The sequence below is a fragment of the Lineus longissimus genome, chromosome 3 (genome assembly GCF_910592395.1).
Source record: "Lineus longissimus chromosome 3, tnLinLong1.2, whole genome shotgun sequence".
In the NCBI taxonomy this organism is placed as follows: Eukaryota; Metazoa; Nemertea; class Pilidiophora; order Heteronemertea; family Lineidae; genus Lineus; species Lineus longissimus.
In genome coordinates, this window is record NC_088310.1 from 18,241,594 (window position 1) to 18,256,192 (window position 14,599).

The 14,599-nt window shown below is 41.8% G+C and overlaps 1 protein-coding gene across 4 annotated transcripts in view; it reads left to right on the forward strand.

Annotated features, from left to right (window-relative positions):
* Positions 1-14,599, forward strand: part of LOC135484086 (serine/threonine-protein phosphatase 4 regulatory subunit 4-like) — a 75,222-nt gene that overhangs the window by 53,450 nt on the left and 7,173 nt on the right. For 3 of the 4 annotated variants that reach the window (XM_064765188.1, XM_064765187.1, XM_064765189.1), the window contains 12 exons: positions 461-582; positions 5,499-5,621; positions 7,436-7,701; positions 8,412-8,495; positions 8,878-8,997; positions 9,656-9,814; positions 10,452-10,640; positions 10,850-10,955; positions 11,437-11,849; positions 12,348-12,543; positions 12,858-12,996; positions 13,624-13,700. In XM_064765188.1, the coding sequence (XP_064621258.1) occupies positions 461-582; positions 5,499-5,621; positions 7,436-7,701; positions 8,412-8,495; positions 8,878-8,997; positions 9,656-9,814; positions 10,452-10,640; positions 10,850-10,955; positions 11,437-11,849; positions 12,348-12,543; positions 12,858-12,996; positions 13,624-13,700 (1,994 nt within the window). The remainder of the gene's footprint in view (positions 1-460; positions 583-5,498; positions 5,622-7,435; positions 7,702-8,411; positions 8,496-8,877; positions 8,998-9,655; positions 9,815-10,451; positions 10,641-10,849; positions 10,956-11,436; positions 11,850-12,347; positions 12,544-12,857; positions 12,997-13,623; positions 13,701-14,599) is intronic. The other variant, XM_064765190.1, reaches the window with a different exon arrangement.

Genomic DNA, 14,599 nt, shown 5'->3' on the forward strand with positions numbered 1-14,599 from the left:
TCCTTTCATTCGAAATAAACTAAAGTGATTTTGTCCCGACATTCTGGCTGTGACTATGTCCTCGGCAGACATTTGGCTGTGACTTTGTCCTTGCTAGAGAGATTTGGGAGTATTGTGAAACACACTAATTATGAGGAAATTTTTTCTTAAATGTTTTCATCGCAATAGAGGTCATGTTGGGCTCAAGTAGGCCTATTTTGGAGAGAAAAAGCAGGAAGGAGAAAATATTTTCACAGCCTAACAATAGACTTTCGCGGAATGTTGTATAGCAGGAAAAGAAAGTGTCAAGAATTTCAACTTAGTTGTCAAAAACTGTTCTTGATTGATAAAACACTCCAGATACTTCAGTTGAATTTCTAATTAACAGCTAAAAGTAAAGCTTGACCTACATGCAAAATATGTAATTACATTTGAAGTTTTATTGGAGGCCGAATAATAATGCATATATTTTGTGTTGCAGACTTGAAGCAACAAAAAGTGCAATACTACCGGAATTGGTGGAGTTGACCAATGATGAGGAGAGCCATGTGAGACTTGCTGGGTTGGAGACGGTCGTGAACATGATCAGTCTTCTAGACGATGGTAAGCAAGGTTTCATCGATAGCCAGGTTTAGATCTTTATGGAGTTAGAATCGCCAGTCTCTAACTCAGGGCTTGAGATAAGCCCTTAAAATGGTCATTTGACCCAGGACCCTCAAAGTTGATATTGTTAGCTTTAAAACTGCTACAGGACTGTTGATAATTTGTCAAAACATTGTTTGACTCCCAATCAAAAAAGTCTAGCTCAGACCCTGCTAACTCGAGAGGATCTAAACCCTGGGACAGCAGGAGTCAAAACTGTATTGTATATAACAGGGAGGAGACATACAGTTTTTTCCCTCCTGAAGAAGAGCTTAATTGGACCGCAAAATGGAACGAGCTATGCCTCAGCTTTCCTAGGCCCTGCTAACTCGAGAGGATCTAAACCCTGGGACAGCAGGAGTCAAAATTGTATTGTATATAACAGGGAGGAGACATACAGTTTTTTCCCTCCTGAAGAAGAGCTTAATTGGACCGCAAAATGGAACGAGCTTTGCCTCAGCTTTCCTAGAACTTTGAATTTTTGAAATCGGACAAAAAATTACTGTTTTAGAAGCATATTTTGCCAGTTTAAATAGGGCAGTTCTAAGTTTTTTCACATGAGAATTCTTCTTTTTTTTGAGGTCATAGTAGCCTTAATTTCATTCAGTTCACAGCTGAAAAAAAATATGTTTTGACATTTCCCTAGAGTAGTAACTTCCGATTTGGCATTCATGCATCACTGTGACCTCCACTATTGATGAGTTAATACATAAAGCCAACAGCAATTGTTATGGCATCTGCCTGTTGAGTGCTGTAACATTACAACAGTTGAGCATACAGTTTGACAGTTGGTGTCTGCTGCTGATCAAACAGTATTGTGGCTATGTCAACTGACACAATATGCTGTGATGAGTCAATTGTGTTTTATCGGAGTAACTCCTCGAGGTCTCCCGGTGATGGCAGCTGTGTCCTCTTGCACTGACATGGATGAGGTACTTGTGTCAGAAAATCTGCATTAGAAACATTTTTGGGGGGTATTAGTCATTGTGATGTTGTGTAATAGGAAAAATAGTCGATCGAATTTTAACCTTTTCTAGGCCAGGGACGTTTCGTGGCCTTGATGGTTTACCTTGTCCATTTATTATGGCTGGCATTACCTGTAATCGACAAGAGAAGTGTCTCACCAAAGAAGAAGTGGTCTTTCACAATGGTCATCAATACCTTCCCCTGAAAATAGCATGTAAAACTCACACCCATGTTTACGAGGTTGCACACCCATGATTCCCACTCTCATTCCGTGTTCAACTGGGTGTGGGAGTAAAAAAACAGGTTGCACTCATTCAAAGAGAACCGACTTGAAATGACGCATCAGACACTGAGTGGTCGTCAGAAATTGCCCACGTCTTCTCACTCAGAAACCGTTTTGCTCTTTCTTGAGTGAATGGTTGCAGATCCAGAGCCTACACAGTCTCACTGCTGCTATCCTCTCCTTGCCAATATTATCAGTATCATGCTCTAGCAATCAGTGTCCTCCACAAGGACATTTGTCAGGGTGGCCCACCCAACCTTGGCAGCTTACCACCCTAGCTTGGAAGAGCCATCCTACCTTACTGTAGAATTTCGTAAAGGGTTTCGAAAGGGCCACCCTACCTCGTGTTGCACGCTGGCAAAAGTTCATGAATATCGAGAGTACCACCCTACCTTGAGAGAAGCCTGTGGAGAATCCTGGGAACGAACACCTGTTCATGTTCCGAGTCTAAACAATCGGATGCTTTCCGACTTCCCTGCTCATGATACTAATGGCACACTTAGAAAGTGTCAGGTAAGAGATGGCAGAGAATACACCGAGTGAGCACTGATAGTGGATTGCTATTGATATACAATTTTAACTGTTGTACTTGGTCAAAACCTTTTTCGATCAAACCAAAAAATACGGATCTCTTGCCTCCTGATGATCCCCCAATCTTAATCTCTTGTGGGGCTTCATGTGGTGAAAAGGAAGTCTCTCCAGCAACCTGAAAGCAAATATCTTTGATAGTTACCTTGGTGCAGTATACTTGTCTGCCCAACAGAGCTTACTACAGTGGAACCCCGGTAACACGACCACCCAAGGGACTAAGCCGAAGTGGTCGTGTTACCGGGGTGGTCGCGTTAGTGAATTTAAGAATCATAAGTAGGTTTTCCCGCCAAAACATCGTCCTGCTGTGTGTACATTGACATGCATTAATGACTACGCCACCGGGTGATTCGATAATTTTGTGTGTATATAACGAATAAAAAATCATTTTCTTGAGTGTTTTGCGTTTAATTTGCAACTTATGTAAATGAGTAAATAAACTGACGAGAGCTAATTAGACCAAACATTACATTAAAACTTGAGCATGCTAATTAGAACAAGCATGTAATTCACACCATCGGCAGCTGCCCTTCTTGATGTCAAGCTAATATTCCCGCTAACATTGAGAGAGGTGATGTGAGAAGATGTTGAGAATTCTTCCTGATGTCTTCCTGCTTTAACATTAGCCAATTTGAACTGGTACTGATTAAATCATCTTTTTAATAACGTATTTTATCAACATTACGACGTAGTAAGCATTCTTTACTTTGAGTATCGGTACTCTTACTAATCAACATAATTTATTTGTCTTAAAAACTACGTGTGCATGCCTCTTGACATCATTAATACTAAATGATGAAAAAACAAACCGTGAGTCGAAAAGAAAGTTTATTCTTCATTTTATTTGCGCTTACATTTGATCAAACCTTGGAGGAATTATACTTGAAGTATAGTTCCTCCAAGATCAAACTCACTTACACATCATTTATTTTCATATGGATTCCCATGGTCATTGTGTTCGAGGTGCTAATTATCAACACGGATTTGCGAGAAGGTGCCAATTGATACCATGCAGTCATGGTTGATTACGGCAATTAGGCCTCATGGTCGCGTTAGCGGGGTTAATTTGCAGTTTGGGACCGACCAAGCTGGTGGTCGCGGTCTGGGTACCGGGGTGGTCGTGTTAGCGAGGGCCAGTTAATGGGAATTAGAGAGAAAACCATTCGGGACCGGAGAATTTTGGTCGTGTTCGCGGGGTGGTCGCGTTACTGAGGTGGTCGCCGACCGGGGTTCCACTGTATATCATAGATTTATCTTGGGATCTTTCAGAGACAAACTGCAGAGGTGAATTTGTACCCTGTGGAGAACTAGCATCCAGTTTGCTGAATCATAATTGGCATCAATTGAAAACTGTACTGGTATGCACAAATAAACACTACTTGTGCTTGCATCATGGTTATCTTAGTGTGTTATTTCTGCCGTTTCTTTCACCGCGGTAAACAAGAATAACTCTTGTGAACCGTGGTAATAATTCATCACGCTGGGTTATCCCGTAGACGTATTCATAAAGCTCCTGGTGGAGTCTACTCCAGATCCGCTAATATCCTCGGATGGCAGCCGAGGCAATCAATAATGTTTACCTCCTTCAGTGCCGGGCTGTTGGAGCTTGAATTAAGGTTGGCTTGCCTTGATTTATAAGACAGACGTATTTAATACAACGTATTTCAAACACTTTATTCGTTGACTTTCAGTAAAAGCATGTATTTGTTATGATGAAGGATAGCACATTTATTCAGGTTTTTTCTCTCCCCGAGTCGTTTGCTTCCCTGCCTTGTCAAAGGCTTGCTATGGCAAATCGATTTCTCACTGTCCTCTAGTTTTCCTATGATTGAAAGGTATCCCTAACACTTTGTCTAAAAAATTGCCTTTGAAACAAGTCTTTTAACCAGGTGAATATCAGAAAATCCCTCCACGGTCAAATTTCAATTTTAACTTTCTGTGCTTCTATTTATAAAACTGGACGAAACTGGTCTATTTGGGCAGAAACTGAATTCCAACCTCACCTGTGATGTTCTCTAGTCCACCATGATACTCCCTTATCACAGTATATCAATGGAGAAATTTAAGATTTCAAAAAGAAGATCAATACACAACAAAACAGTTCCAGGCTACAGTGGGTGTTTTTGTTTGGTTTAAAAACATGCCTTCTGTTCTAAGATGTGAGAGATTTTCATGTTGGTCTTGGCTGGTAAGGTGGCTGTGGAACCTGCAAAGAGCATCCTTTTGCATGCAACTCTCCGCTATTGACTTGGCTTGCTGCGTCCTTGAGAAAGGTGTTATTTAGAGAGCTTTCCTCATTCAGCCTGTGCAGAAAAACAATTGGTGAGTTCTAGGAGTGTGGAAATCGCTGAGTGAAATATGAAGGTATCTTTTCTACCTTGCTGATGTCTGTTGCTAAAAATATTGCTGAAGTCGTCGATATTTTAACAGTTAATTTGTTTTTGTCATCAGCGAAAGTTTTTTTGTAGGTTATCGGATATGGTTGAGTTGGGTTGTGATTGATCTGTTAACCTTTAGCAGAGTTGAATAAACAGCCTTTTTGCCTTCAGTCAAAGAGAAAACCATTCGAAGAAACCTGGCCCATCCAACTTCATCCACGGCTGAAAGTTGGTGTGATCTAAGACTGTCATGAGATGCTGGATAAAAAGAAATCAGTCTGGCAGAGAAAATGCCAGAAATGTATCAATCCCTGCGTGCCCCACCTCGATGTGCGTGTGTGGAGATGTAGCCATTGACCAAATCACATCTGTGACCCAATCGCATTGAAAATGTCTTCAACCTGAATCCGTTAGGCTGCAAAATGCCTAGCTATCGATGAAAGAGTCGTGAGCTAGTGGCATTCAGCAAATCTGTATCTAATCAGATCCCGTTGAAAACGTTTTCAACCTCAAGCCTAGACTGCGGAGAATGCCTAGCACTTGGTGAAAGAGTCATGTGCTAGTGCCATTCAGCAAATTTGTACCAAAACAAACTAACTTTCAGGTTCTGTAATCCTGTTGTCTTCCCATTACGAACTTCGTGTTTATTCTTCTCTTTCCAGACACATGTACGAACACAATCGTCCCTCTTGTTTGTAAATTCTGCCAGCAAGCGATGGAGTCCGGGGACTCGACGTTACCGGTCGTCGCCAAACAACTCGGGAAGTTATGTCATGGACTCTCAGGTCAGTAGGATGCCAGGAATGAAGTTGATCGATCGGTGAAAGGTCTCAGAGGTTGGATTAATATGTCAATATGATGTATTTATAGCTAAACGCTGCTCTCTCGGTTTGAAGAAAATCAATACGTCTGCTCTTTCTATTGACCCTGTAAGGTCTAGTTGCGTTATTGGCACACCACCTGCCCCCTCTCGTAACCTGTCAGAGCTTTGTGTTTAGTTAAAGAGTGATTCCAAATGTTGTGAAATCCTCCCTTTTCCTTTGCTTTATGCAATCTGCCAAATATCTTGGTTAAATATAACCACATATCATTAGCCCATTCATCAGTCGAAAGGTTATTTTCTAAAAGTGCATGTAAGGATGGGATTTATGCTTGCATACTCTTAAACATATATATTTAGCTGGTCTCTCCTCCATATACCAAAAAGATACATGTATATTCAGACTTTCGGGAGCTCAAATTATGCTTTTATCTATGATCCTTCACAATTTTAGTCTTGGCTGCACAAAGACTGTTGGTTTCTTGAACTAAAAATAGGTTTGACATTTTGAACATGTCTTGTGAGGGAGCGCATTAAAGGTCAAAGGATTGGCATAAACAACCAATTCATAGTCTTGCCTAACATTTTCACGTTAACAGGATGGTGTTTCAAGTCTATAAAGTTTGGCAGGAAAGATTTGAAGCATTAGGATTCTGCATTGCAGAGCCATTCCCTGTGCCATTTGTCAATTCAAAACCTCTGGAACTATTTTCAACCAATTATGGTATCATTTAATTAAGTTACCGCTATCTGTGGACTGTTAATTTCAACTGCCAATTAATAGGGCAATCGTTTTTAATGGTCGTTTTAATTCTTATCGTTCTGAAAAGTAATTACGAGACAATCGCAGTCTGTTTCAAATGACGGCAAATTTAATAGGAGGAAAGAATATGTCTGGCAGGGGTCGACCCTAGCCTGTAGGAAAAATTAAGCAAATGGGTCATGTGTTAATTTTCTACTGGGATGAAAATGATATGATGATTAAACAAAAATGACCAGGATGAAGAAATGATTCACTAAAACCATTGGCTTAGCCTTAAACATCAACCAGATGACATGAACTCAGCTCTTCTGATGTTCAGACACTATGTTTGTCTAAAAATTTACCACGAGGCAACATACCAGCTTTGAATGATTGTCTGTTAATGCCAAAGCCATCCCTTTCTATAGTTTTCCTTCATGACTGTGACTTAAGATACAGTAGAGCTATTGGGGAGCCATCTGATGGGATTCTGAAGAACTGAAAGTCAAATGGCGACTGTGATTTAAGATACAGGAGAGCTAGTGGGGAGCCATCTGATGGCATTCTGACGTACTAGCAGAGCTATTGGGGAGCCATCTAACGGCATTCTGATGAACTGAAAGCAAAATACTATTGGGGAGCCATCTGATGGCATTCTGATGAACTGAAAGTCAAACGTAGATCTACAGGGTGGCCCAGAATTATTTCCTTGGACGGTAGAATTCTATTGTGTATCCATTGTGTGAGGGAAAATAATTCTGGTTCACCCTGTAACTCTCTGGTGGTCAGCAGATGACTTTTCAAGACGTAAATGGCCAAGGGGGTCAAAGAAAATTCAGATGGGAATGAACCTGGATTGTACTCGGGGGGGGGGGGGGGGGGGGGGTCGGCCATGGGGAATACAGATAGTTAGTTACCTACGTTGTGCTTCTTAAGGTTTATATTAGGAGAAGACAAAGTTTTGAAATTGCCTTCATGTGAGAAATAGATTTTGGATATATTGCAATGTCTTGACATCATTTCTTCTTCCTTTGCAGCCAATTTAACTCAAGATCAACGAACCTGGTTGATCGACTTTTATAAAAAGCTTTGTAAGTTAGGCCAGCAAAAGAAATCAAATAAAGAAGACAACTCGCCGACGACCAAAGTACCCGTAAGTTCCGCAAAAACACCGGTAACCTCTCCGACCAAAGCATCTGTTAGTGCCTCCACCAAAACTGTCAGTTCTCCCACCAAAGTGTCCGTTCCTCAGCCTCCAAGAGCTCCAGTGAGTTCTCCACCTCCGCCAAAGCCTGCAGTGCCTGTAAGTCCTTTTCCAGGGTGGCCCGAAAAATTACCACTCGTGCTTGGCTGTGTGTCTTTGATATCTTCCACGAACCGCACGAGTGGTGATTCAGTTTTGGATGCCCGGTTTCTTGGCTTTTAGTGCTGCCATCTCATGCCTTTCACCTGTACTAATCCTAGACAACGGGATTCCGGTAAGCTACAAGCTAATCTGTAGACCTTAGATACTGACATGTCAGTTGCACTGGCAACACCTGCTATTAGTTTAAAGTGGATTTTGTCTCTACCAGAGAGAGCTGTTGGATTGTCTATCTGGTTTGGGAAGGATTTTTTTTTCATTTTCACCCTGTATCATACTGATAGTAGCTACGGTTTAAATAATGATGTATATATTCTAACAAATACACAGCACTTTTCCTATCAATCTTAATGTTTTGTCATGTAAATACATTAAAATTTGAAGAGTCGATCGTCAAACATAAATAATTGATGTCAGCACAAGAACTTTTCTAACAAATTGATGTATAAAACAATATCCTTGTGAAAAACAATAGTTTGATATGAGATATCAGTGATAACTTTTATGTGGTGTCTTTATTATTGGGATTAGCACAAGCAAATTGTGGATGCCTCAAAATTGTAAACGGAATGGTATCAATCATATTATTGAGTTAAAGTGTTTGTGGGAAAGACCTGCTTTAAAAAGACATGTTATTTTCTGTATTACAGTTGTATGAACAATTGAGTATAACAGAGTTGTTCAAGCAGGACTCGCATGAAGAGTGCAGACAGAACGCTGCCTTCAACTTTCCCGTAAGTATCAGTTAGAAAAGATTGAGCAGAATTTTCCTTTGGTTACTGTTAGGCTTGATGTCGCAAATTTTGTTCCACGGTTAGTTCTTCTGCTAGGTTCTGATCGGGTATTTTCTACTTTGAGAGAAAAGAAGGGTAAGAGGCAGCAATTGTGGTTCAAAGGGGCATAAACAAAGCAGTTACGTCAGATTTTTAAAATGCTAAAATTGAACAAACATCAACCGAATTTGACGGTATTGAAGAACAGAGGCATAAATAAGCAAGTGGTGCCTTAAAAATGCCTTTTAACCCAACACTATAAGTCAGAACATCAGTAACTCTCATTCATGTAATGGTGTTTGATTTTTCATTCAAATCTTACCTTTCGTTCATTTCCTTGCAGGCTCTTGTTTTGTTTGGGAATCCCAAATCGTTCAAGTCACAGCTCTACCCGGCATTCACAGCTCTCTGCACAGATCCCAGCGTCAATGTCAGGAAAAGTGTGGCGGCAGGCTTCCATGAAGTAAGTTCAGCCGTTCAGGTGCAATGGGGTAGAGCATTGCAATGGGGGTATGGCATTGCGATGGGTAAGGGATTGCAATAGGAGTGTAGTAGGGCATTGCAATGGGGGTAGGGCATTGCAGTGGGGGTAGGGCAACACAATGGGGGTAGGACAATGTAATGGGTGTAGGGCATTGCAATGGGGGAGCATGTAGGAAATTGCAGTCTTGTATCATTGCTCTTTTCAACTTGGAGATTATATCAATGCTAGACCAGAATATTTAGTAGGGGTCAGTGAAATGAACTGTATGAGCTGTTACACTACCATTGCACCAAGCACTCTCTCTGGGGTGCTAATATAACACTCTTCTTCACCAGAAATAATACGATTGCCAGCTACTGCATCCCAACACAACATTACCGCAAGCCAAGTTCAAATGTGTTTTAGACACTGTTACAGAACTGTTTCTCTCCTTTAGGTTGCCAAGCTCCTTGGTCCAGATGTATATGTTTAGACACTGTTACAGAACCGTTTCTCTCCTTTAGGTTGCCAAGCTCCTTGGTCCAGATGTATATGTTTAGACACTGTTACAGAACCGTTTCTCTCCTTTAGGTTGCCAAGCTCCTTGGTCCAGATGTATATGTTTAGACACTGTTACAGAACTGTTTCTCTCCTTTAGGTTGCCAAGCTCCTTGGTCCAGATGTAGCATCCGTCCAGAATGATTTCATAACATTATTGAATGACGATTCCATAGATGTGTTGAAAGGCCTCGTGCCTACGATACCGGAGGTGTTAGGGTTATTTGCTCAGGCCGGTGTTTCACAACAGGAGGGCAAGGTAGGAGTCTCATACTTCAAGAATAAGCACATTGTGCGATGACTTGTAGGAGGTGGCATTGTACCTTGTCAGGGCAGATGAGTTCTTCCCTCTAAAATCAATTGATTGAGATCAGACCCTGAATTAATAACCACTTGGCCTGCAAAAAAGTTGTCTTCCAGTGTCCTCTGTATGAGTTGATATTGACTTTGAAGGTCAACACCCTTGGTAAACCTAATGATGCACAACCAGTTTGAGGTGTTTCTTTTTACCAATCAGAGGGGACAATAATGCTAACTTTGGGAAACAGTAGCTATCAAGACTTGAGCTAACTAAACACTCTTGGAAGCAGTCAGTGGTTGCAGACTTCTTTACTATTGTAGTAGTAATTGTTTGAAAAGGGCACTTAGTCAAAATTCTGAAGAGTTCCCCACACCGTTAGAAAGCTCAGAGCACCAACATTCAATGCTGAAGATGGCTTGAAAATTGGTGCAGAAATGACAAAGTAATGGCACTTTGAATTAGGTGATTTTTATAGAAATACCAAACATCCCCAAGACATAGCTGCTGTTATCTCCAAACGAAAACAGGCGATGCAAGTTTGATTTTGTGTGGAGCCCCTGACATTTGTTCATATTCGTGTCGGTTCTCTCTCCAGCAAACGCCTGTTCCATTGACCGATGTCATTCCCGCGTTGATAGCCTGTGATTGCGTCGTGACGGCATCTAACAACTGGCGCCTACAGGCAGACTTGATGGACCAGTTGAGCTGCCTTCACAAGATCTTCACCAGCGAACAAATCCATCAGAAATTCATTCCATTGTTATTCAAGAAGTTATCTTCTGCGGTGAGTATCTGTACTGTCTCTCAAATTGATGAGTCCAATACGTAATCTGATTGGGGGATCTTTGGCCGAATCTTTTACTTTATTTGCTCCAGCAGGCCCCCAGCAGGCCTCCGACCTTCGGCCTTTCGTTCACGAGACTGATGCCTTATCCACTAGGCAATCAGGGCCAGAATAGTAGAGATTCTGATGAGTTCCTTGTTCATTTTCAGCGGGCATTACCTGTACGACATGCAGCAGCCAGGACTTTGTTGATATTGATACGGTATAATCATCGGCTGGAACAGAGACAGGATATGTGTTTTAGAATAATAGAGGGTAAGAAAATGAGCCAGTTTTGATCTTGTTATGGATTGAGAATATTATGATGGCTGTTTCATTTGATAGCTCATCTCTCTGAAGTCCCCCGTATAGACTCGGTTACAAGTCAGTATTTGTTTGGCTTTTCCAGCAGATTTTCTTTCTCTTCTCCTTTGAAATTACATTTAGGTATCAGTAACACCAAGTATAGATTCCATACTTGGTATTACTTGCGTCATAACCTTATTGGATTTTGCCAGAGGTATGGAGTTCACTACAGGCAACTGTCCACCCGTGTGGGATCTTTTACTCACCCTGGCATAGACACTCAGGAACAAGGGACCAGGGCTTTTAGTCTCATCAAACAGACGCTCTATAATTTATCTCATATTGAGCCTTAAACTTATTGTGAAGAGTCAGGAATTTTAGTTCCTTGAAAGCTAAGTGGGTGCATCCAGGAATACAATCATGTTCACCTGTATCTTAATTTTCATTGCAGACTTTTGCCATGGTAGGAGTTGTCACCAGCGATTCTTATTTATAGACGTCTGTAAAATTGTGATGGAACTGTTTTCAAAGACCTTTTTCAAGGAATACTTCTTTGAATTTCTATTAGCATTGGCGTCGGACCCTGTGGCGAATGTACGCTTACGGTTATGTAGAATTTTACCCGCGCTAAAAGGTTTACTTAAATTGCCAACGGACAGAAATTTACTGCAACAGTTGGATTCTAGTGTGAGGATGATTTTGATAAACGAGAAAGATCGCGATGTGGAGGACGCGATTCGGTTATCAGTGGAGGAGTTGGATAAGACACAGGTGCAGATGGAGTCGGTCATGAGGCGGTCGTACTTTGATGAAGATATCGTGGACAGGAGGAAGGAGAAAGAGGAGTTGGAGCTGATAGAATTGGTAAGTTTTTTGATGAGTCTGGGAGTGTCGGCTTGGGGGTGGGGTTGAGGGATAACACCCCTGTTTGCTGCCACATGTAGCATTGTATAAGCAGACTTCTGATAAGCGATTTTACGCTAGTAGTAGTATTGCGAGGCGATTTTGGACATGGCTTGCTTATATCAGCTAGGCCTATGAGTTGATTTGGTGCTAGTGCGCTGTTGTTGCGGTAGTGAGATTTCAGTGATCCTATTTCGAGACGTCACGGCCAGGGTGGTTGCTACAAAGATGAATTTCTGATGTCAGGCTTCATTGGGCGAAAACATTATGTCTGTTATATTTCGTAATGTAGTTCTCCTCAAATGCTCTACCTGACACAATTCTTAAAGATTTCAGTTGATCAGATTTGTTACAGTTATTTGTTGAACTTTAAAACGAAAGTGTCAGACAGAGTTCGCTTCTAGAAAGTCTGGCCACCCCATTCAGAGAAATTATCTCTAATACGATTTTTGTCTGCAGGAGGAAAAAGAGAGAAAGGAAGAAGAAGCGAAGATGGCCAAGGATAAGAAGAAAGATAAGAAGGACGGGACGAGTCGGATTCCAGCACCAAAACGACAGACGAAGATCCCTACAGCTAGCAAGGAGAAGATCGGCTCGGGCAATCAGGCAGCTAGGAAAGGTGCTACAGCTAGTAGTAATACATCAGTCAAAAGTGGTAAGTTAGCAACAGTTAGGTGTACATTTTTCCATTTTCCGATTTTGGGCAGTGCAGCCTTGACCAAGACGATGCTCTTTTCTTGTGTCAAGTAAAATCAGGTTCATAATCCTGGACCTAACGTTTCCACCATTGGATCCATTGTGGTGTCAAGTGAAAACGTTCAAGAGACAATAGAGGTTTTCATTTCTTTGTATGGGATGGATGTCCTTGATTCAGCTTACTGGTAAATAGATTTCGGCACGGCGCAGTGACTCTATCACTTGTTCACTTCAGTGGTTGACATGATTTAAATGCTGATATTTTCATTGCAGCGGGTTCATCAGTGGGAGTGAGTAACAAAAGCAGCAAGACAGCCTCATCTACAGCTCAATCCAAGGGTGCAAACAGTTCAGTGACAGGTTCCCCTCGACTTGGTCAGCGACCAGTACCGAATGGAGCCACAAAAGACAGGTAAGACAGGTTTGCCCAGGTATAAATGACATCTCGAATGTTTCCCAGACAATTGCATGTTTCAGAAATTTGTTTGATAAGGATTCAAGAACTTAAAGAATACGCTGTACATCTTAACACAGTACATTTATGAAGCGTCTTGGAGAATTGGAGACCTGGCTATATTTTGGGCAGAGGGACCTTCTTTGTATTTTCCTGCAGTGCCTCATTTAGTACCGTAGACACCATTTGGTGTTGGCTTTGTTGATCTGTGATGTCACCTGGCTTTGTGAAAACCATATGTGGCCCCTCACAGCAAAACCAGGCGCATGTTGCTCTGAGTTAGGCAGGTTGAGGTGGACTGTTTGTTCATTTCACTATTGTCTGCCTTTTGTAAAATCTGAGCACATCACTTTCTTTATCCATTATCTCCTAGTGTCAATAAGGTTCATCTTCTTTGCGACATGTGCCTGGTTTTGCTATGACTGGTCACATATTGTAACAGCGTGACATCACGTGAAACAGTTCTATTGGTTACTTCTAGCCTTCCCTGTGGTTTCGATATTAATACAGTTAATGGCTACCTGCAGAAAACAAGAACTTACTTTGTCACAGAAATGTCTTATCATCTTCTTTCCTTTCTACTAGGCGAGCATCTGGCCCACCAGCCCCCGGTACAACTGCAGCAAGAACATCTAGAACAACAGGCACAAGCTCTCCACAAGGTAAGCTGGCAGTGGTGAGCTGACAGTCTGGTTCCATCAGGTGTCAGCTTTGCACAATTCGGAGCAAGGGTCTTAGCATTATTGTAATTAGTTTTTCGAGAAGATGGGGAGTGGCATGTGTATTGAGTCGTAGCTTTTTATGGAAATGGAAGTAGCTTTCTATGGAACATTTGCTTTACTTTACGAATGTTTGAGTCCGTGCGGCTGCGCATGAAGGTTTAGGCTTTGATATTTATCTTAACACCTTCAGCGCCGAACCACCCAGATCTACGTGGCCCAAATCCCCCCTCTTTGAGGTGGTTATCGGAGTCTCCTGGACTTCGTGAAAATACTACGCCATCGCCATCTTCAGGGCAAGGTAGGAACTGAAAAGATCACGCGGTCTTAAAACGGTCTTTTCAGTTCCTACCTTGCCCTGTAGATGGCGATGGCGTAGTTTCAGGAAGTCCAACGTTCTGAACTACGCCATCGCCATCTTCAGGGTAAGGTAGGAACTGAAAAGACCAACCTTGCCCTGAAGATGGCGATGGTGTAGTTCTTTTATTGCCCTGAAGATGGCGATGGCGTAGCTCTTTTATGACGTCCACGAGACTCCGATATCCAGCTCAGGGGAGGGGGATTTGGGCCACGTTGATCTACGTGGTTCGGCGCTGAAGGTGTTAACTCATGCATGCTCTAAGTGACCGTTTCCTGGCATTCAAGGTGTGGCTTAGTCCCTAAAAGTTTGATTTGGGACTGAAAAAAATCGACAGATATTTGGACTTCGATCGTTTGTGGTGTAATCAATCGTATCTTGCAACTGTGCATGATTTTGATGAAAACGTGGCCTCAGTCTTGCCAAGTGTTAAGGAATGAACCATTTGTATTGCCGATTGGTGATTATAATTTGCCCTATTTGC